Here is a 22,697-nt window from a genome sequence, read left to right as displayed (position 1 = left end):
CCAGGTGCGATGGCTCACGCCTATAATCCCAGCACTTTGGGAGGCCGAGGCGGGCAGATCACTTGAGGTCAGGAGTTCAAGACCAGCTTGGGCCAACATGGAGAAACCCCGTATCTACTAAAAAATGCAAAAAATAAAAAAAAAATTAGCTGGGTGTGGCCCACCACACCACACCAGGCACGCCTGTAATCCCAGCTACTCAGAAGGCTGAGGTAGGAGAATTGCTTGAACCCGGGAGGCGGAAATTGCAGTAAGCTGAGATCACATTACCGCACTCCAGCCTAGGCAACAGAATGAGACTCCGTCTCAAAGAAAAATTAATTTTAAAAAGTTTAGCACGTCAAACCTCAATTTTTGTTCACTTGATGAAAGTCACAAGTTTATGCACAAGAAAATTTCTCTCTGTGAAATTCTACATGCCAAGACACCATACAAAATACGGTATGGAATGAGAAGGAGCAGTAGTTAGCACCTAGGAATGCTGCAAAGACTGCAGAGGTGATGGTGCATGGTGGGAGGTTAGGTGGGAAGGTAACAAGCTAAGCATGCATAACATCCCATCCCTCCAGTGTAACTGGAACCATATTTCCATCTGGTCAAGGGTCTTCGCACACCACAAAGGCAGGTCCCTCTCTAGTAGTCCAGTTGGAGACATCCTGGTCATCTCTCAGTTACTCTACAACCACAGGGGAAATACCAAGGGAGTGACACCTGAAGCCTATGGCTTTTGAACATCATCCTAGTGCATTTAGAGTTCTCAAACATGTAAATGTCATGATGTTAAAAACAGGATAGATGAGGCCTCAAAGTGTATAAAGAAAACTTGGAATTACAGTTTGTTTTTATTTTGAACTTCAGCTTAACTATAAATGCTATTTCTTACCGAAAGAAATGTCTCAATGTTCTCGTGAACAAAGGAAACAATATCCTGCCAGTCCAGAATGTCTCCCAGCCAGCTATTCTGACGACTGACATGCAACTTCTGTCCTTTGTGCCTTCCAGAGTGTGTTACATTCTATGGAATAAAACAGTGCAGACATGAAATTCCCATCTTAATCTAAAGAACAAAAAGTATAAATGTCACATTTTGCTTCAGGTCCCCTTAATCACTTCAGTAAGTACTCCAAGGAAAAGAACTTTGCATTATTTAAGAAATCAGCTAAGGCTGGGTGCGGTGGCTCACGTCTGTAATCCCAGCACTTTGGGAGGCCGAGGCGGGTGGATCACAAGGTCAGGAGTTTGAGACCACCCTGACCAACATGGTGAAACCTCATCTCTGCTAAAAATACAAAAATTAGCCAGGCATGGTGGCACGTGCCTGTAATCCCAGCTACTCAGGAGGCTGAGGCAGGAGAATTACTTGAATCCAGGAGGCAGAGGTTGCAGTGAGCCAAGAATGCGCCAGGGCACTCCAGCCTGGGTGACAGAGCAAGACTCTGTCTAAAAAAGAAAAAAGAAATCAGCTACGAACTCCATTTAAAGACCTGAAATATAAAATTATTTTGTTTATATTCTAGGTACCTTGTCGGAGTCTTGCTCCAGTGCTTCCCTCCTAAATACATTTGCAAACGCATCTTATTTCTCAGTATCTACAACAACACACTAAACAGCATTTACTTTCTTTCTTTTTTTTTTTAGTTTTTAGGCCCTCCACCTTTCTCTTGATCTCCCATCTTTGCTTTTTCCTCCTTTCCTCATTTTTTTTTTTTTTTTTTGAGACAGGGTCTCGCTCTATCACCCAGGCTAGAGTGCACTGGTGCGATTTCGGCTCACTGCAAACCCCCGCTACCGGGTTCATGCCATTCTCCTGCCTCAGCCTCCCGAGTAGCTGGGACTACAGGCGCCCGCCACAACGCCTGGCTAATTTTTTTTTTATTTTTAGTAGAGACAGGGTTTCACTGTGTTAGCCAGGATGGTCTTGATCTCCTGACCTCGTGATCCACCCGCCTCGGCCTCCCAAAGTGCTGGGATTACAGGCGTGAGCCACCGTGCCCGGCCCTCATTTTTCTTTTTAATTTACCATACAAGATAAGGAAAATGAGGACAGAAGAATATAGCAAGCAAACGTAAGGCAGTAAATAGAATTTATCTATCTAGAAGACATTGGCAGAGATATGAGAATAACTAAATTTGAAAGAGATAAGGGCCAGGCAAAATGGCTCACATCTGTAATCCTACCACTTTGGGAGGCTGAGGCAAGAGGATCACTTGAGCCTAGGAGTTCAAGACAAACCCAGGCAACATAGTGAGATCCTATCTTAATAAAAATTTAAAAATTAAACAAGCATGATGGTAGGAATGTTGTCTTCTTTTTTTAGAGACAGGGTCTTGCTTGCCCTGTCACCAGGCTGGACTGGAATGCAATGGTGCAGTCATAGCTCACTGCAGCCTCCAACTCCTGAGCTTCAGTGATCCTCCCGCCTCAGTCTCCCCAAGTAGCTAGGACTACAGGCCCACATCACCACATCCAGCTAATTTTTTGTATAGATGGGGTCTCACTATGCTGCCCAGGCTGGTCTGAAGCTCCCAGCCTCACGTGATCCTCCCACTTCAGCCTCCCAAACAGCCAGGATTACAGGCATCAGCCACCATGCCCAGCCAACAAATATGCCAATTTTGTACAAAGAACTGGAGCATCCCTGGATTTTGGTACCAGTCGGGTGTCTTAGGACCAATCACCCATGATACTGGGGGACAACTGTACTTAACCACTTAACAAACCTATGCTTATGAAACACTGACCTTCCTCTACTATAGAATAAAGCTCAGGAGGTGTGAGGGGTAATAAAAGCTATTTGTAAGCAGAAGCCCCAGAATTAGCAGAGGAAACAGATATAGCTTTCTAATTATCTGGTTTTTCAGCAGATGGGATCAAATCTACGATACTCACCTAGATATTCCCTGAATATTTTTTCCCAAGTCTTTGAAATCTATAAAAACTAACAATCTTCCTTCAACTCATCCCAAAGCAAGAGTACATAATCCCAAACAAGTCACTAAGCAACAAATTCAAATTTAAAATCAGCCCTCCTCCCCCTCCACCCTACACTAAGAGACTTATATATATACTTGCTCTCCTTACATCAACTCTGAGAACCATCACCACCAACTCTGCCCACTCTATACACAGCACGGCTCCTGCTAGCCCACAGGCTCTGCCAGATCCGGTGTATAGGATGGCCTGGGCAACATGGCAAAACCTTGTCTCTACAAAAAATACAAAAAAATTCATCAGGCATGGTGGCATGCACCTGTAATCCCAGCTACTCAGTAGGCTGAGGCAGGAGGATCACTCGAGCCCAAGAGACGGAGGTTATAGTAAGCCGAGATCACACCACTGCACTCCAGTCTGGGTGACAGAGTGAGACCCTGTCTCAAAAAATAAATAAATAAATAATAATAAAAAATAAAAGATCTCTAAGCTTTTAGATTCAGTTTCACTTCCTCAAAGAAAAGTTATTAATGCCTACAGTTGTACTGTCTAAAACAGTAGCCAGTAGGAGCTAGCCACATGTGGCTACTGAGCACTTAAAATATGGCTAGCTCAAAAACTGAGATGTGCTGCTGGTATAAAATGCATGCTAGATTTCAAAGACAGTATGGAAAAAAAAGAATATAAAATATCTTATTAAATTTTTTCTAATGATTATATATTAAAATAATAGAATTTGGGGCATATTGGGTTAAATAAAATATCACGAAAAAACTAAAACAGGTAAAATTCGTTTAGTATAAGTACTAGAAAATTTAACATTACCTTATGTGGCTTGCATTACACTTCTCCTGTACACAGCTAGTCTAGAGGATGAGATGTCCATGACAAGAGACTGAGGATGGAATACTGACGCACCAGAGAGATAGGCAGGTTCTGCCATGGAGACTAACCATCAACTCACACTGACTTTTAGTGACTTGAGGCTTAAGGTTTTGCTGTTTTAAAATTTCCATGAATGAAATCCCACTGTGAATATAATCCTATCTAGCAGATGAGTCAATAAAAGGACTTTATTAGTTTACAACAGAAAACCTTAGCTAAAATAACTTACCTTTACAAACCAAGAGTGATACAGTCTGTCCCAAAGTTCTAGTACTTGCTTTTCAATTACAGCAGTATTGTTCACCTTATCTCCTAGAATTTTATGGAGCTAGAAAAAAACACAGATACGACCTGGTACAATATTTCAGGCAACAACAGAGTAAAATTAATATATGCTGGGTATTTACATTTGTTCCAAAGCAAACAAAAATGTTCCAGACTATTTATCTCCAGCCATATTACGTTCTTTCCTTAAATCTACTCCTGAGTATTCCCACTAAATTTCCTTTCTCATCTTTTTGCTTCTATTTTCTTTGCTCTATTCTCAGGTCTCTAACAGAGCTACCTCATGCTATCAGAGAATGGTGCAAATGAAGCCATGATTGCTGACTTATCTGATCTTACCTGTCCAGAGAAAAATCTTTCCCCTGTAATCCCAGTGCCCTTCCATTATACATATGTCTCATGTTACATTTATCTCTATTATTAAGAATTACCACAGAACTTTAAGTAAAATTTTAGGATGTTGGCTACAAACACAAATCCTTCCCTCCATTTGCATGCTGAGAGATGTCCAGTCTCATTTACAATTGATCAGACTTGCCTCGGGTTTGTGGAAATCAAGTACACTGAGACAACGTAACTTAGAGGAAGGCTATCATTATAAGATGTTATCCCACTTAGTTATTATTAAAACCATATTATAATATAAAAAACAATTTTTACACTTTCAGAGGTTGAGGTGGGCAATCACTTGAACCCAGGAGTCTGAGATCAGCCTGACCAACATGGCGAAATCCCATCTCTACAAAAAATACAAAAAAATTACTAGGTGTGGTGGTGTATGCCTGCAGTCCCAGCTACTCGGGAGAGTGAGGTGAGAGGATCACCTGAGTCCAGGAGGTTGAGGCTGCACTGAGCCATGATCACGCCAATGTGCTCCAGCCTGAGCAACAGAGTAAGACCTGGTCTCAGAAAAAAAAAAAAAAAAAAAACAAAACCCAAAGAAATTCTAAAAGAAATTTGTAGGCCCACTTCCTTAATACAATTGTTTCCATTTTTCTATTTCCTCTGCAACTTTCTGCCTGTTTACATAGAGACAATTTAGAATTCTATATTTTCTACTGCATTATAAACATTTAATCTTTAGCCTTCATCACTAACCTTCATCTTTAATACTTTTATATTAGTTCATTACGTTCTGGTATTAGCTGATCATTACCCACTCTAAGGATACACAATAAATCCTTCTTTTTTTTTTTTTTTGAGATAGAGTCTTGCTCTGTCACCCAGGCTGAAGTGCAGTGGCACAATCTCGACTACCAATGCAACCTCTGCCTCCCAGGTTCCAGCACTTCTCCTGTCTCAGCCTCCTGAGTAGCTGGGATTACAGGTGTGTGCCACCACACCCAGCTAATTTTTGTATTTTTAGTACAGATGGGGTTTCACCATGTTGGCCAGGCTGGTCTTGAACTCCTGACCTCAAGTGATCTGCCCACCTCAGCCTCCACAAGTGCTGGGATTACAGGCGTGAGCCACCGCGCCCACCCATGAATCCTAATTTTTAATGTCATGATAACACTGCAATGAACATCCTTTTACACAGTTTTTAAGGATATATATGGATGCTCATTGCAGGGTTACTTGTGACATAAATAAATGTACCGGAACCAAATAAAATGAGTTTTTGTTTTGTTTTGTTTTGTTTTTGAGACAGGGTCTCACTCTGTCACCCAGGCTGCAGTGCAGTGGCATGATCACGGCTCATTGAAGCCTGTACCTCCCAGGCTCAAGCGATCCTGCCACCTAAGACACCCGAGTAGCTGGGATCACAGGTGCATTGACACCACACACAGCTAATTTTCTTATTTTTTGTAAAGACAAGGTCTCACTATGTTGTCCAAGCTGGTCTGGGCTCAAGTGATCCTCCTGCCTCAGCCTCCCAAAGTGCTGGGATTACAGGCATGAGCCACTACACCCAGCCAAAAATGAGCATTTTAATGGCTCTTGCTATGCACTGGTAAACTGACATCTATAATAAGAAATATACCAATTAATGCTTTCCAAAATTACATAAATGACCCAATTTCCTCAAAGCCTTATGAACAAACTGGAAAATTTTTAGGGAATTTAACAGGTGTGAAATGTAGCCATTATTTATTATTTTCTTCTTTAGTAATGAAAGGAGTGACCATTTTCCCATGTTAGTTTACAACATCTATTTCCTTACTCTTTGTCTATTTGCTGCTGGCCTTACAGATATGTGAACCAGTTACTAGACATATTCAATGCAAACATATCTGTTCATATTTGTTCCTTTATATTTGATTTATTCATAAACTGAAAACAAAATACTCAATATAATAAAGCCATTTGGCCAGGCATCGTGGCTCATGCTTTGTAATCATAGCACTTTGGAAGGCCATGGTGGAAGGATTGTGTAAGCACAGGAGGTGGAGACCAGCCTGGACAACATGGTGAAACCACGTCTCTATAAAAAATAGAAAAACTGGCTGGGCATGGTGGTGCATGCCTGTAGTTCCAGCTACTCAGGAGGCTGAAGTGGTAGGATCACTTGAGCCTAGGAGGTGGAAGTTGCAGTGAGCTGAGATCACGCCACTGCACTCCAGCCTGGGCAACGGAGCAAGACTCCCTCTCCACAAAAAGAAAAAAAAAAAACCACATCACTGAAACACAAGTACTGTTGGTGGTGCCTGATATGCCTCTGCATATGAGAGGCAACCAAGCATGAAGCATAGTCAGAACAGCATTTGAGAGCCATCTAACTTGAGGTAAATAAGCTCATTTAATTTTTTTTCTTTTTCTTTTTTTTTTTTTGAGATGGAGTTTTGCTGTCACTCAGAGTAGAGTGCAGTGGTGTGATCTCGGCTCACTGCAACCTCTGCGTCCCGAGTTCAAGCGATTCTCCTGCCTCAGCCTCCTGAGTAGCTGGGATTACAGGCGTGCGCAACCACGCCTGGCTAACTTTTGTATTTTTAGTAGAGACCAGGTTTCACCGTGTTGGTCAGGCTGGTCTCGAACTCTTGACCTCGTGATCTGCCACCTGCCTTGGCCTCCCAAAGTGCTCGGATTATAGGCATGAGCCACCATGGCCAGCCTGATTCCATATATGTGTATACAGCGTATCTTCCATAATATTATTTCTTTTAGATTTTGTTTTTGGATTTTCAATATGGAATCACATACTAATATATTTTTCTGGGCACAAGTCTTACTGCAACAAATCTTGTCGATTCTTACATAATCCTAATTATTTCAGTATACTAAAAGTGCAAATTACCTTTATTCCTACAGGCAAAACTAGGGATGGAAAGAATATCCCAAATCCATATTGTGGAATCTAATCCTTAACTGTGCTGTCTTTTCCTCTATCATTCATTTCCCCTTCACAAAGCTCCCTCCACTTGAGTCAAGATCGTTTCCTCAAGTACACTCCTGTCTCAGCATCTCAATCATCTCTTCAAGCACACTCCTGTCTCTGCATCTTGGCTCACACAAATACCCTTCTTAAAATCCACTCTTCCTTGATCTGCTATTCCTTCAAGGTTTATCTCAAGTGCCACATCAAAAGCACTTAATCCAGTTCTGGGCACACACTGCAAGCATGCTACAGTAGAAACAAAGGATTTGAAGTTAAGCTTTAGTTTCAAACCAAGCTCTGCAATTTACTACATGACCACTGGGAACTGACTCAGCCTTGCTGAGTCTTGTTTCCTCATCTGCAAAGCAGGCAAAATAATTCATACTGCAGGCTTCTTAGAAACAGTAAAAGAAAAAAAACACATATTAAATGAAAATAACTGGAAACTGACAAAGATAGTTATCAGCAGATAATAAGATTTAATATGCATTAATACCTTTTTCTCTACAAAGACTTATTTGACTACCCAAACCAAGTGATCATTCTGTCCTAACTCACAAGTAATGAATCAGATCTATCTTGAAAAAGTACATGACCAACCTCTCAGATTGTTCAGGCTACTACCCCTATTCAATGTGATCCTTCAAAAGATTTCATTGTATGTTGCTTACCAGTTTATTTAAGCCTATTTACTGCTGTGAATAGCATTTCTACTTATGTTTTATCAAAGCAACAAGCAACCACCAGTAAAGACCCTGAAAAGAGAAAGCCACAAAGGAATTTTCTTCCCTTACCTTGTGAGTTATCCATTCTCGTCCATACTGATACACATTGTTAGCTGCAGAATTCAGGGCTCTTTGGACTACCTGAGCCTCAGGAAGCCAACTAACGTAAAACAAAGAAAAAAATGAAAAAAGCACACTTTCTGTGTAGTGTACCAATAATGCTTTGAACTTGATATGCTTAATCCATAACAGCAGACTGTTGTCATTCATCAATACACAGACACCGAAGCATCATGAGCAGGACTTCCAGGCTTAACTGTCCTAAGTCTCTAACATTCAGGATGTCCTTTCAATCTTTCCTTAACTTTTATTTATTTTATTTTATTTTTGAGACGGAGTTTCACTCTTGTTGCCCAGGCTGGAGTGCAATGGCACAATCTCAGCTCGGTGCAACCCTGCAACTTCCACCTCCTGGGTTCAAGTGATTCTCCTGCCTCAGCCTCCCAAATAGCTGAGATTATAGGCATGTCACCACGCCTGGCTAATTTTGTATTTTAGTAGAGAGAGGGTTTCACCATGCTAGTCAGGCTGGTCTCAAACTCCTGACCTCAAGTGATCCACCCGCCTCAGCCTCCCAAAGTTCTGGGATTACAAACATGAGCCATGGCACCAGGCCTCAGTGTTTCCTTAGCTTTTAGATCCACTTTCCCTACAACCTCCCTTTCATTCTACTCTGCCTGGTTTCTCTGTTCACAGGTCCTGAGTCATCTGCCTTATTCAGCACCAAAGAAAATGGTTCTGGGAGACTGGGATATTCAACATCTGGGACAGGGTTCTCAAAGTGCAGTCCACAAACCAGCAGCATCAGAACTTTTTGGAAACTTGTTAGAAATGAAAAACTGGGGGCCCAAACCTAGATCTACTGAAAAAAGAACACGACTAGGGCCCAGCAATCTGTACCTTAACAAGCCCTGTAAATGATACTGATGCATGCTACAGTTTGAGAATCACTGATCTAAGGAAGTGAAGAAATCAGAAAGAATGCAGGAAATGAAGAAGGTGAATCATTATCCTCAACTTGGTTATCTACTGAAGATCTTTTAAAGATAGAATTCCTGAGCAAAGTTCCAACTATGCAAGGAACTATAGCCCACAAGCTTTACTTGTTGTGCAGTGAGAGGTGGCCTCCTCATTCTGTTGACTAAGCAGGCTGTACCATATACCTTAATCAAGAATCCTTTACACAATCCAAATGTTTTCCACAAGAGAAAATATGTTCACGTATTATCTAAATTGTTCCTTTTAATAATATACGCTGGAGATGTTGACATTCACAAATTTAACAGTCCTCATTTCAACTATTCCAGAGTGAAGCCAAAAGGTGAAGGCAAGCAGAAGCTAGCCATTTACTTTCCTGAGGCCCCAAAATGACACATCCTACAAATCTAACACAAAAGGGTCAATTAGGTAAAGTCAAATGTGCAACATCTTCAACTCACAGCAACTTTATGTGCTGTGTATGAGAAAGATGGTCATAAAGTCAGTTGCCACTGACAGCCACAAAGTCATGGTGCCTAGGAAAGTGGTCTTTAACTAGAAAAATAAGAGATCTTTTGAGTAAATTAAAAAGTAGACTATTAAATCAGTAGTGGGTTGAATCTTAAGTATTAACCAGTTTGTCCCACACTCCAAATAAAGTATCTGTGAAACTTCTTGGCAAACTCCTCAGTCCACTCAAATATCTCTCAGCAAGGCCAGCACGCTGGCTCATGCCTGTAATCCCAACACTTTGGGAGGGCAAGGCGGGAAGATCACTTGAGGCCAGGAGTTCAAGACCAGCCTGGCCAACAAGGCAAAACCCCGTCTCTACTAAAAAATACAAAAATTAGCTGGGCATGGTTGCATACAACTGTAGTCGAAGCTACACAGGAGCCTGAGGCACAGTAATCACTTGAGCCCAGGAGGCAGAGGTTGCAATGAGCCAAGTTCATGCCACTACCCTCCAGCCTGGGCAAAAGAGCAAGACTGTCTCAAAAAAAAAAAAAAAAAAAAAAAAATTCTCAGCAAGTAAGACAAAATTTCAAACTTTTACAGACACAAATATAATAATTTACAGTATAAGGATATAAACAGGAAATCTGGATCACTAAACTGAAATGTGATTCGGGAGAAATTAAGTAGCTTTTAAATTACTCTTTTATAAATTCATCAGTGGCTTGAAGGGATTGCTAAATATTTTCAACTATATGGTAACTTATAATTGACATTATATTGATATATTGGTATTATACTGACATTATATATTATAATGATAACACTCTCCTGTAGTGTTATTCAAAAGTGTGAAGATGGGCAGGGCATGGTGGCTCACGCCTGTAATCCCAGCACTTTGAGAGGCCGAGGTGGGTGGATCACCTGAGGTCAGTAGTTAGTGACCAGCCTGGCCAACATGGTGAAACCCTGTCTCTACTAAAAATGAAAAAATTAGCCAGGTGTGTTGGTGTGCACCTGTAGTCCCAGCTACTTGGGAGGCTGAGGCAGGACAATTGCTTGAACCCAGGAGGCAGAGGTTGCAGTGAGCCAAGATCATGCCATTGCATTCCAGCCTGGGTGGCAGGGCGAGACTCCATCTCGAAAAAAAAAAAAAAAAGTGTGAAGATTCATAGAGGTATCTGGACAGATCCTTAACGATTCACAAATGTCTAGTGGGCCTGGGAAAATGTCTTACTGGCCACTATGAAAACACTCTCCCAATGTACTCACACAGGTTTCCTAAGAGCTACAAATGAGAGGAGCTGTTTTGGGGACAAGGTAGAGGCACTGGCTCAGTCCCAGCCTCCCTCAGGAGACATGGGGCCAGAAGCACAGGAGCCGCCTTAGCTGGGCTGCACTCCGGCCTTACACCCCTACAGCCCCTGAACTGAGCTCTTTCCTTGGAGATTCCCTGCCTCAGCCTATCACTAACTCCCCTACTCACTCAAGAGGGATCCCTCAGCAGAAACCAATGCCCTACAGTTTAGACTGGTCTGCCTTCACCTTCCTGGGTAAAGGTTAATCTCTATCACCTACTACCTACCAAGAGAACAACCCTGATTAAAAACAACTTAGTTTAGCCTACTGGGTTTCTCCCAAGTAAGCGAAGGGATAAGTGCAACTGAGAACCATTTCAGTGCCATCTCCTAATGAGGGTCCTGAGGCACAGGAATCAACAGGCTTGAGACAAGTCAGGAGAAAGCAGAAAATGAGCTCCCAACTAACAACTGCCAAAGACAAGAATCAGGATGTACAACCACCTCATTTTCTTTAGAGCTCCACTAAGATGATCCTAATCTGTCTAATTTACCCACCAGCTTACGAGGCACATCCAGCAGAAGTCAAGGGACTACATGGGCCATATAAAACCACACCAAGTTGGAAGAAAGGACATCTGGACTTATTCTTAACTGTATCTTCTCTACTAGGAGTATCTACATGAACCCCTCACAAAGTCAACTGCCCTCCTCCTGACAGAATCCACTGAGTACTGAGAGATGCAGGAAACCATTATCATTATTTCACGCCGACCCCTACTACTTCCAATCCTATCCCCACCTATCTGCTGCAAAAGAATCAGACCTTCCATGAATCACCAGAGTCTAAACAGCTTTAAAAAGCCTTCCTTGGCCAGACACAGTGGCTCAAGCCTGTAATCCCAGCACTCTGGGAGGCCAAGGCAGGTGGATCACGACGTCAGGAGATCGAGACCATCCTGGCTAACACGGTGAAACCCCATCTCTACTAAAAATACAAAAAAAAAATTAGCCGGGCGTAGTGGCGGGCACCTGTAGTCCCAGCTACTCAGGAGGCTGAGGCAGGAGAATGGCATGAACCCGGGAGACGGAGCTTGCAGTGAGCCGAGATCGCGCCACTGCACTCCAGCCTGGGCAACGGAGCGAGACTCCATCTCAAAAAAAAAAAAAAAAAAAAAGGCCTTCCTTTTGAGAGGCCGAGGCGGGTGGATCACTTGAGGTCAGGAGTTCAAGACCAGCCTGGCCAACATGGTAAAACCCTGTCTCTTACTAAAAACACAAAAATTAGCCGGGCATGGTAGTGCGTACATGACCGTAATTCCAGCTACTTGGGAGGCACAGGAATCGCTTGAACCCGGGAGGTGAAGGTTGCAGTGAGCCGAGATCACACCACTGCACTCCAGCATGGGTAAGAGTAAGACTCTGTGTCAAAACAAAAACAAAAACAAAAAAACTTCCTAAATGGAACATTACTCAGCAATAAAAAAGAACAAACTTGATACATACAACATCTTGGATGAGCTTCAAGAGAATTATGCTACGCAACAAAAAGCCAATCTCAAAAGGCTGCATGCTCCATGACTGGATTTACGTATTATTCTCAAAATGATTTTATAGCTAGGGAGAACCGATTAGTGGTTGCTAAGAGTTAGGGAAATCTTGAAGGAGAGGGTAGAGGGTGGGTGTGGCTGTTAAGGGGTGGCACGAGGAAGCCTGCAATGCAACAGTTATGTACTGAGTGTGTTGATAGCTGACATGAAGCTACATAGAGGATGAAATCTGAAGGTAAGTGTATTATAGCAATGCCAGTTTCCTGGTTTTATTGTATTATAGTTATGCAAGATGACAACACTGGAGGAGGTGGGGTGAAGAGTATATGGGTCTTCCCTGTATATGTCTTTGCAACTCCCTGTGAATCTATAATTATTACCTCAAAATTTCAAACAAAAGACAAAAAAACCTTTCTTCTACTACCTGACCTGGGGCTGCTCAGACTGTGTGCCTTTGATACAGTTGCAGAGAGCATGCTGCTACTATTCAAAACCAGTACAGAAGGGCTCTGCATTGACTTCCAGTACAGAAGAATGACCCAAAGAAAAGGAGCCCTCTGGATGTGAAGGCTGAGGCTGAGCCCTAGAGGACAACACTTGGAAGGTCTATCATCCCATGAAAGGCTCTATCCACTTGCCTAGATCCCAGATGGCTCCTTCCTAAAATCCCATACCTGATACATGTTGGTTCCTCCTTTTTCCCATCCTCCTTTTAAAATGTATTATCTGCAAAGAGCTAGAGGACAGAAGATCTCACTTCTTACCTCAAAGATATACGGCCCCTAATTTCCCGCCTTCCCCGCTCCACTGAACTCACAGTACTTATATCCATACCCATTCTGACCTGCTTTCCCCAGCTGTTCCATTCATGCCATGGATTCATCTCATGCTTCATCCTCAGAGATATGCACTAAGAATGATCTCTCTCCTAATATTTACAACCCCTTCCACTCTACCAGTTCTTTCCCTGGAGCATATAAACAAGGCTTCTCCACCTTAAAAAATTAAACAAAACTGCTCTATACCTCCTTCCCAGCTACGTTCCATAGGCAAACTTGGGAAAGAGCAGTCTATACCTGCTTTCTCTACTTCCTCGTTCCCAATAATTTCTCAACACACTGCAATCTAATGGGCTTCCGCTACACCAATTAAATGAACTGCTCTTGCAGTTGCTAAATCCAATTTCACTCTTAGAAAATTTCTGCAGCAATCTGACATTGCTGACCACTACTACTTTCTCAAAATGTTCTCTTTCCTTGGTTTTCCTCTTACCTTCCTCATAGCCTATTCTCATTTTCCTTTGTCAACCATTGTTTTTTGCTCACCCTTAAAGGCTTAAGATATCCACAGGGTGCACCTCCAGACATCCTCTCTGTACCTTACATACGTTCTTTATGCTGATGCTTCTCAAAACTCAAGATCCAACCCAGACCTCTCATCTGATTCCTGGACTTACACAGCAACTGCCCATTTTTTAACTTCACCCCATCTCTCCTGAACTGCATACCTACATAGTCAACAGCCTACTGGATGCCTCTACTTAAAACAGTCACCTCAAACTCAACAGGTAAACAAGTGAATTAGTTTCCCTACCAAATCTGCTCTTCTATTTCCTGTCTTGGTGAATCCACCATCACTCACTAATTTCCAAAGCTAGAAACATGAGTCATGCTAGATTTCTTCCTCCTATATCCAATTAATCACCAACTAACCCCTTAAGACCTTATAAATCTGTCCCTCCTGTTTACCTCCACTGAAACTGTCTACAGTTCAGGGCTTTGTAACTTCTCATCCGGTTTACTCTAGAAGCTTTTGTCTCAAAGGTTTACATCCTGTAAAGCTTCAATCTTTTCTCCACAAAGCAGCTGAAAAGCCTGTTCTAGAATGAAATCTGATGATTCTACTTCTCTTATATCCTTAATCAAAATAATAAACATATCTATCACTCCCAAAAATTTCCTTGCACCTATATGTATGTCCTCCCTAGAGCTCCACCCCAATCCACAGGCAACCATTAATCTTACTGTCACTACAGATTAGTCTGCATTTCCTACAACTTTAAATAAATGAAATCGTACCATTTGGGCTTTTTGTCTGAATTTTTTCACTCAGCATACTTTTTTGTTGTTGCTTTTTTGACCCAGGCCGGAGTGCAGTGGTGCAATCTTGGCTCACTGCAACCTGTCTCCCGAGTTCAAGCGATTCACGTGCCTCAGCCTCCCAAGTAGCTGGGATTATACGTGTGTGCCACACACACAATTCGTTTTTGTATTTTTAGTAGACATGGGGTTTCACCATGTTGGCCAGGCTGGTTTCAAACTCCTGACCTCAGGTAATCCACCCGCCTCGGCCTCCCAAAGTGCTGGGATTACAGGCGTGAGCCACCCACTGCACCTGGCCAACATATTTGAGTCATCCATGTTGGTACATGTACCATTAGTCCATTTTTTTAATGCTGCATAATATTCCACTGTATGAATATACCACAATTTATATTTCAAAAGAAATACACTTCTTTTACGAAGATTCAAATAGGCCAGGCACAGTGGCTCGTGCCTGTAATCCTAGCATTTTGGGAGGCTGAGGAGGGAAGATCACTTGAGCCCAGGTGTTTAAGACCAGCCTAGGCAACATGGTGAAACTCCTACAAAAAATATAAAAATTAGCCGAGTATAGTGGCTCATGCCTGTAGTCCCAGCTGCTCAGGAGACTAAAGTGGGAGGAATGATTGAGCCTAGGAGATCAAGCCTACAGTGAGACATGATTATGCCACTTTAATCCAGCCTGGGTGACAGAGCAAGATCCTGTCTCAAAAAAAAAAAAAAAAAAAAAAATCAAATATTATTCTAAATCAAGTTCAAGTAATGTCCTAGGCAGGTTTTATATAAAAGAACAAAGTAGAGGCAAAGGAAAAAAACCAAGTTAAATCTCAACTTACAAGCCTAAAACTGGGAGAATATTTCCTGACTTATGACTGTCTTGAGGTTAATAAAAGGCAGGTCATAAAACGTGTCATCAAGTTGTTAGGTGGGTAAGAGCTCTGCTGAACATCCCCCACAAAAATTGAAAACCCTTCTTCCAGAAGCCAAATTAAACACATACACAGAGATCCTATAAAACAGAAGTTGGCAAATTTTTCTGTAAAGGACTAGAGAGTAAGTATTTTAGGCTCTGCAGAACATATAATCTCTGCCACAGCTACTCAATTCTGTTTGTCCTTGAAACCCCAAAACAGCCAGAGAAAATATGTAAATGAGTAGACATAGGTATGTTCCACTAAAACTTCATTTACCAAAGTGTTGGGAAAAGGGCTTGTGGGGTGCCTGTATAAACTGGACACAAAAATATAGGACAATAAGTTGTGGAAAGCCACAAGAGTCCTCTGAGTAGGAAAGCCTCCGAATTGCCATCATGTTCCCGTACTCAGAGCGAGACCTGCTCCTTATCTGTAAACACTGTGTTCAAGAAGAAAGACACTCCTTTGAAACATTGGAATGTGGACAGACGTGCAGGCTCCTAGTTAAGCCCGCTCCCACTAGCTACTCTCCAATAAGTTAAAAATATGCTGTTTGAGCACAAGGGAGATTCATTTAAACCGCTATTGCTATAGATTACGCCTATGACGTACTGCCTCCCTTTCATTGTTTTCGCCCTGAACATCTGCTTTTTAGATCTAAGTGATTATACTCAATAAATAGTGTGGAGACCACAGCTCGGCGCCTTTTCAGCCTCCATTATGCAACTGGCCCCAACTCCCACCTTTATGAACCCTTAACCTGTCTCTTCTCATTCCTTTGTCGCCACCAGACTTCAAGTACCCTATGGGTGGTGTTGAGGCTGGTCCCCAACACAACAGGAGGTGGCTGAATTTGGCCCTGGGCCATAGTTCACCTATCTTTCCTCAAAAATAATACAATATGGGAATATGTCAATAATTATAAAACTGGGCATGGTGGTGTACACCTGTAGTCTCAGCTACTCCAGAGGCTAAAGCAGGAGAACTGCTTGAGCCCAGGAGTTCAAGATCAGCCTGGACAACATGGTGAGACCTCATTTCTTAAAAATAAATAAATAAATAACATAAATTTAAAAATTATATAGAAAGTTGAGGAGTTACAGTTTCCATGTTATAGTGGAAACTTTCCTTCAGTTGATCAGAAGCAGTGGTTATAAATTACTCTGCCACTGGGGGATTATTACCTCAAGTTCCTTAACCTTTGATCTTGTTTCCTCATGTGTAAAATGGGGATAATTTCTTCAATCTATCTCACACAGTCACTGTGAGGAACAAATGACATAAGACAGACGAAGTGCTTTATAAATTATAAACATGCTGTAAACCTCAATTATAAAATATAAAGTATCATTTACCATGAATTGCACCTAAAATCCTGAGCACTTTCCTCCCACCCTCTGTATTACATGCCATTCTTCTGCAAAAATGACACTATTTATCAAAGCTCTGGCAAACCCTATCTTTTATCTTCTAATGCAGCTACATCAATGAAGGTCATTTCATGCAAACAGATGCTGAAACTAGGTCATTCATCTCTCTTCTTTTTCAAAACGATATTCTTACTTTGCCCACTCAGGGTGATTTGCTAGAGTTTCATTAATCAAATTACTTGTGACTTCAATCATATGTACACTCTCTTGATGTACCTGTATTACAGATAAAGAAAGAAAAGAATCTCAGTAAAAAATAAACCCAATTTAACATTTATTTTTCTACTCTATTGTTGGAACAATGCTTTGAGAGCCAAATAAATATACATCTTTGCTTTAATTAATTTAGAAACATGCACCACAGAGTTACTATACATTATATCTAATGATACGCACTACAGGAAATAAAAAGTACATGCTAGCTCCCTATTCAACACATTACTTAAGAAAAAAATACATAAATAGATATGTTCAAATACTTGACACATATATGTACATACATTTCATTTGCATGAATATATCGTATAAATGTGTTTGTATATCTATGTAAGCAATACCAGCACTTTGTGAGCTAACAGGTTCATCATGCAGTGTGAGACAAACAGGCAAATAAGGAACTAAGGTTTTTTTTTTTTTTTTTTTTTTTTTTTTTTTTTTTTTTTAGCCAGATTCTCGCTCTGTCACCCAGGCTTGCTGGAGTGCAGTGGCACAATCTCAGCTCGATATAACCTCCACCCCCCCAGGTTCAAGTGATTCTCGTGCCTCAGTCTCCTGAGTAGCTGGGATTATAGGCACTCACAACCACGCCTGTCTAATTTTGCATTTTTAGTAGAAACAAGGTTTTGCCATGTTGGCCAGGCTGGTCTTGAACTCCTGACCTCAAGGGATCTACCCACCTTGGCCTCCCAAAGTGCTAGGATTACAGGTGTGAGCCACTGCACCCAGCCGCAACTAAGGTTTCTGAGTAAAAAAAGCCAACAGAAGCTGCACCTCTGAATTTACCTTGCCCAATAACCAACAAAATGAGGGAGATAAAATGGGAATTAACCAGTTGAAAAAAATTTTTTTCACCCAGGACATCCAAACAAGGAAAGAAACATAATCTGATACAATTTGGAACTCAGCCATCAGGTAAAGAAACAAAACATTCTGGAGCACAACAGAAAGGCGTAACAGCTCACTCCTAAACTGACCCTATCACCCAGGAGCCACACAGGTGAGCTGACAAATACATTATGATTCACCGGTAACAGGGAGAAAAGAAGCCACATCGTTATCCTTTTCTAATGACAGAGGGAAAGAAAGTGTAATGAGGGAGAAAAGGATAAATCAAAGGAAAGAGATCAAAGTCCCCCACCCACACCCACCCCTCATCTCTGTCCCTTTCTGCAGTGAAAGTTCCACAGTATGCAAGGAATTGAGTGAGACAGTACAAAGACTGATGGTATTTTTCCATGGGCATGGGTATGAGATTAACCAAGTAGCAAAATCACTAGGGCAAGTCACCAACCCAGAACAGAACAGAGTCTAGATATCCTAACAAAGATACATAGCCACCTAAGCCATCAAGTGATACCACTTCCAATTCTATCGGGCCCCAGGAGAGTAGGAAGAACACAAAATACAAACTGCACCAAGACGGGGAAAACAAACTGATTTCAGACACAATGAGGAGATAATCAACTCAGGTGCAATGCCTGAAAAACAGCCAGAATGAGTAGGGCCTGACACGTTCTTGTGAGGACTTAGGCTAGCATTTTGTGGGATATGGAAAAAGAGAGGGCTGTAAGCTAAGGGACATAATCTTACTTAGATGTTTAAAGTAAGTTTGGATGCTGTGTTGAAAACAGACTAAATGAGGCTAAGGAACAATTCAAGAGAGAACGGGGACAGCTTTGAGCAGGGCAGTAGCGGTACTGAAAAAGAAGTGACTGGATTTGAGACCTGTCTTACATTAACCAACTGTTGGAGGTTAAACGGGTTTTACATTCCCAAAATAAACCTCACATAGATATATTTTCCTTTTTACATATTGCAGGATTTAATCTGTTAATGTTTTGTTAAGGATTTTTGTGTCTATTTATAAGGGATACTGGTCTGCAGTTTCCCTTCTGTGAATGCCTTTCACTTTGGTATCTGGGCAATACTAGCCTCATAAAATGAGCTGACAAGTGTTACTTCTTTGCTAACTGAACAACACTGTGTAGAACAGGCAGTATTTGTTCACTACATGTTTGATAAAACTCATCAGTGAGATCATCTGGGCCTGAGCGCTTCTTGGTAGGAGGATTTTCAAACACTAATTCAATTTCTTGTCCTCACAGTGGGCTACAATTTTTCTGTTTCTTCTTGAATCTGTTCCATTCCTTCTCTAGAAGGAATTTCTCCATTTAATGTTATCAAACTTGATGGCATAAAGTTGTTCACAATATTCCCTTATCCTTTTAAGATCCGTGAGATATGCAGAGATGTTTCCTCTTTTGTACTTGATATTGGTAATTTGTATCTTCTTTCCTTTTTTCTTCACCAGTCTGGCTAAAAATTTGTCAATTTTATTGATATTTTTCAAAGAACCAGCTTTTGAGTTTATTAATATTTTTACTATTGTTTCTCCTTTTCAAATTTCCTTGATTTGCACCTGATCCTTATTATTTCCTTCCTTTCATTTACTTTGGATTTAATTTGCTATTATTTGCTAGCTTCTGAAGGTGGAAACTTAGGTCACTGATTTTCCTTTTTCAAATATAAGCATTTAATGACATCAACTTCCAACAAGACACTGCTTCAGCTGCATCCCACAAATTTTGATATGCAGTGGCTTCATTTTCTTCCATTTTAAAATCTTCTAATTTCCTTCGAAATTTATTCGATTCACAGGTTTAGAAGTATGTTGCTTAAAAGACTTGGAACCAACCCAAATGTCCAACAATGATAGACTGGATTAAGAAAATGTGGCACATATACACCATGGAATACTATGCAGCCATAAAAAATGATGAGTTCATGTCCTTTGTAGGGACATGGATGAAGCTGGAAACCATCATTCTCAGCAAACTATCGCAAGGACAAAAAAACATCACGTTCTCACTCATAGGTAGGAACTGAACAATGAGAACACATGGACACAGGAAGGGGAACATCACACACCGGGACCTGTTGTGGGGTGGGGGGAGGGGGGAGGGATAGCATTAGGAGATATACCTAATGTAAATGACGAGTTAATGGGTGCAGCACACCAACATGGCACATGTATACATATGTAACAAACCTGCACATTGTGCACATGTACCCTAAAACTTAAAAGTGTAATAAAAAAAAGTTAAAGTTCTTATTTTAAAATTATTAAAGGCTGCAACTAATGTTATATACAACCCCCACACACACACAAAAAAGAAGTATGTTGCTTAATTTCCAAATATTTGGACATTTCCTAAATTTCTGTTACTGATTTTTAATTTGTGTCAGGAAATGCTTTTTTGGTTTGAGACAGTGATCTCGCCCTGTCACCCAGCCTGGAGTGCAGTGGCACAATCACGGCTCACTACAGTCTCCACCTCCAAGGCTCAAGCAATCTTCCCACCTCAGCTTCCTAAGTAGCTGGGACTACAGGAATGCACCACGATGCCCAGCGAATTTTTAAAATTGTTTTTGTAGAGCCAGGGTCTCCTTATGTTGCCCAGGCTGGTCTCAAACTCTTGGGCTCAAGCAATCCTCCTGCCTCAGCCTCCCAGGTAGCTGAGATTACAGGTGTGTGCCACTGTGCCTTGCCTAATACTTCTAAATTTATTGAACATATTGTTTATTCTGGTGAGTATTCCATGTTTTCTTGAAAAGAACATAATTTCTAATTGTTAATTAGGTCAAGTTGACTGACCGTGTTTTTTGGCGTGTTTCGTTTTTGTTTTCTTTTGAGACAAAGTCTTGATCTGTCACCCAGGCTGACATGCAGTGGCACGATCACAGCTCACTGCAGCCTCAACCTCCCAGGATCAAGCAATCCTCCCACCTCAGCCTCTCAAGTAGCTGGGACTACAGGCTTAAGCCACCATGCCCAGCTAATTTTTTCTATTCTTTGTAGAGATGGGGTTTTGTCATGTTGCCTAGGTTGGTCTTAAAACTCCTGGAATCAAGGGATCCACCCGCCTCATCTTCCCGAAGTCCTGAGATTACAGGCATAAGCCACCACACCCAGCCAACTGACAGGGTTTTAAAAGGCTTCTAAATATCCTTATTATTTTCTAACTACTTATTCCCTCAATTATTGCAAGGAGTATTGAATCCTGAACTATAATCATAGATTTATTTCTCCTTTTAATTCTGAATGTTTGATTTCATGTATTTTAGAGCTCCGCTGTTGGGAGCATATACATTTGTAACTGTTATCTTATGGTGATATTAACTCTTATCCATATGAAAAGTCCTTAATTTGCCTCTAGCAATATTTCTTTTTGACAATCTATTTTGTCTGATAATATACAATCAACTGCACATATTTTCTGTGGACAGTTTGCACAGTGTGTGTTTTTTAATATTTTTACTATCAACCTTCCTGTGACTTTGAATTTAAAGTATGTGTCTAACAGATACCAAAAGCAAGTTGGAACTTGCTTTTTATATTCAGTCTGACAATGTCTGCTTTTTGACTGTTTAGTTGCTTCTCATGTAACCTAAGTATTGTCATGACCAGGGTTAGGTCTGGCGTTTTGCTACTTGCTTTCTATTTGTCCCATCTCTATTCGTCCTCTGTTCTTCCTGCACTGCCTTTTGTGTTCAGCAAATTTTAGTATACCATTTTAGTTCCTCTAATCCTTAGGCTATTTATTGCCTGCTGTTTAACGTATCTAAATCTTATCTCATCTTTTAATTTATCATAATCTACTTCAAGTTAATATTGACTTAAATCCAGGAAAATATTTTAAGAACTTCATAGCAGTACAATTCCACTTGCCAGCCCTCTTCTTTGTGCTACAGTTTTATATATACATAGCTCATCTATACATGTTATAAAGGCCACAACAGTGTTTCTATTTTTCTTTAGTCATATTTGTTTAAATAAATTACAAGAAGACAGGGGAAAATATAACCCACATATTTTCCAAGTGCTTTCATTCCTTTCTTTGGATCCAGATTATTTCTGGAGTCATTTATCTTCACCCCGAAGGAATTCTGTTAGCATTCCATATAAGTGCAGGTCTGCTATCAACAAATTCAGTATGTTTATCTAGAAATGTTTTCATTTTGCCTTTACTTTGAAAGAACAGTTTCAGGGACTATAAAAGTATTGTTTGACCGAGATTTCTCCCTATGACTTTAAATATGTCACTCCAGTGTCTTTCAGTCTTTGCTGTTTATTAAGAGAATTAAGTCACTAAGTGTATTGTTCCCCTGTTTGTGATGTGTAATTTTCTCTTGCTTCCTTTCAGATTTTCTTTTTATCTTTGTCTTTCGGCAGTTTGACTATGATGTAACTAGGCATAGTTTTGTGTTTGTGTATGCTTACTCTACTGAAGGTTTGTTGAACTTCTTGGATCTGTTAATGTTTTTCACCAAACATGGGAAAGTTTTTAACAGTATTTCTTCAAATAATTTTTTCTACCTTTTTCTCTTCCTCTTCTCATCTTCTGGGATGCCTATTACATGTCTGCTAGAATGTCTGATATTGTCCCACAGGTGCCTGAGGCTCTGCTCATCTCCAATTGGACTTGACACCAAAAGCACAGGCAACAAAGGCAAAAATAGACAAATGAAGCTACATTAAACCTAAACACA

General features: G+C 40.9%; 1 protein-coding gene across 7 annotated transcripts in view; it reads right to left on the bottom strand.

Annotated features, from left to right (window-relative positions):
* TMEM245 (transmembrane protein 245) overlaps window positions 1-22,697 on the bottom strand; it is a 104,380-nt gene that overhangs the window by 40,036 nt on the left and 41,647 nt on the right. For all 7 annotated transcript variants that reach the window (XM_055271563.2, XM_063636146.1, XM_055271562.2 and 4 more), the window contains 4 exons: window positions 17,062-17,144; window positions 8,213-8,303; window positions 4,047-4,145; window positions 884-1,015 (listed from right to left, as the gene is read on the bottom strand). In XM_055271563.2, the coding sequence (XP_055127538.1) occupies window positions 884-1,015; window positions 4,047-4,145; window positions 8,213-8,303; window positions 17,062-17,144 (405 nt within the window). The remainder of the gene's footprint in view (window positions 1-883; window positions 1,016-4,046; window positions 4,146-8,212; window positions 8,304-17,061; window positions 17,145-22,697) is intronic.

Source organism: Symphalangus syndactylus, chromosome 3, assembly GCF_028878055.3.
Source record: "Symphalangus syndactylus isolate Jambi chromosome 3, NHGRI_mSymSyn1-v2.1_pri, whole genome shotgun sequence".
Taxonomy (NCBI): Eukaryota; Metazoa; Chordata; class Mammalia; order Primates; family Hylobatidae; genus Symphalangus; species Symphalangus syndactylus.
The sequence above is the reverse complement of the archived record's forward strand: the minus strand, read 5'-3'. Positions and strand labels throughout refer to the sequence as shown.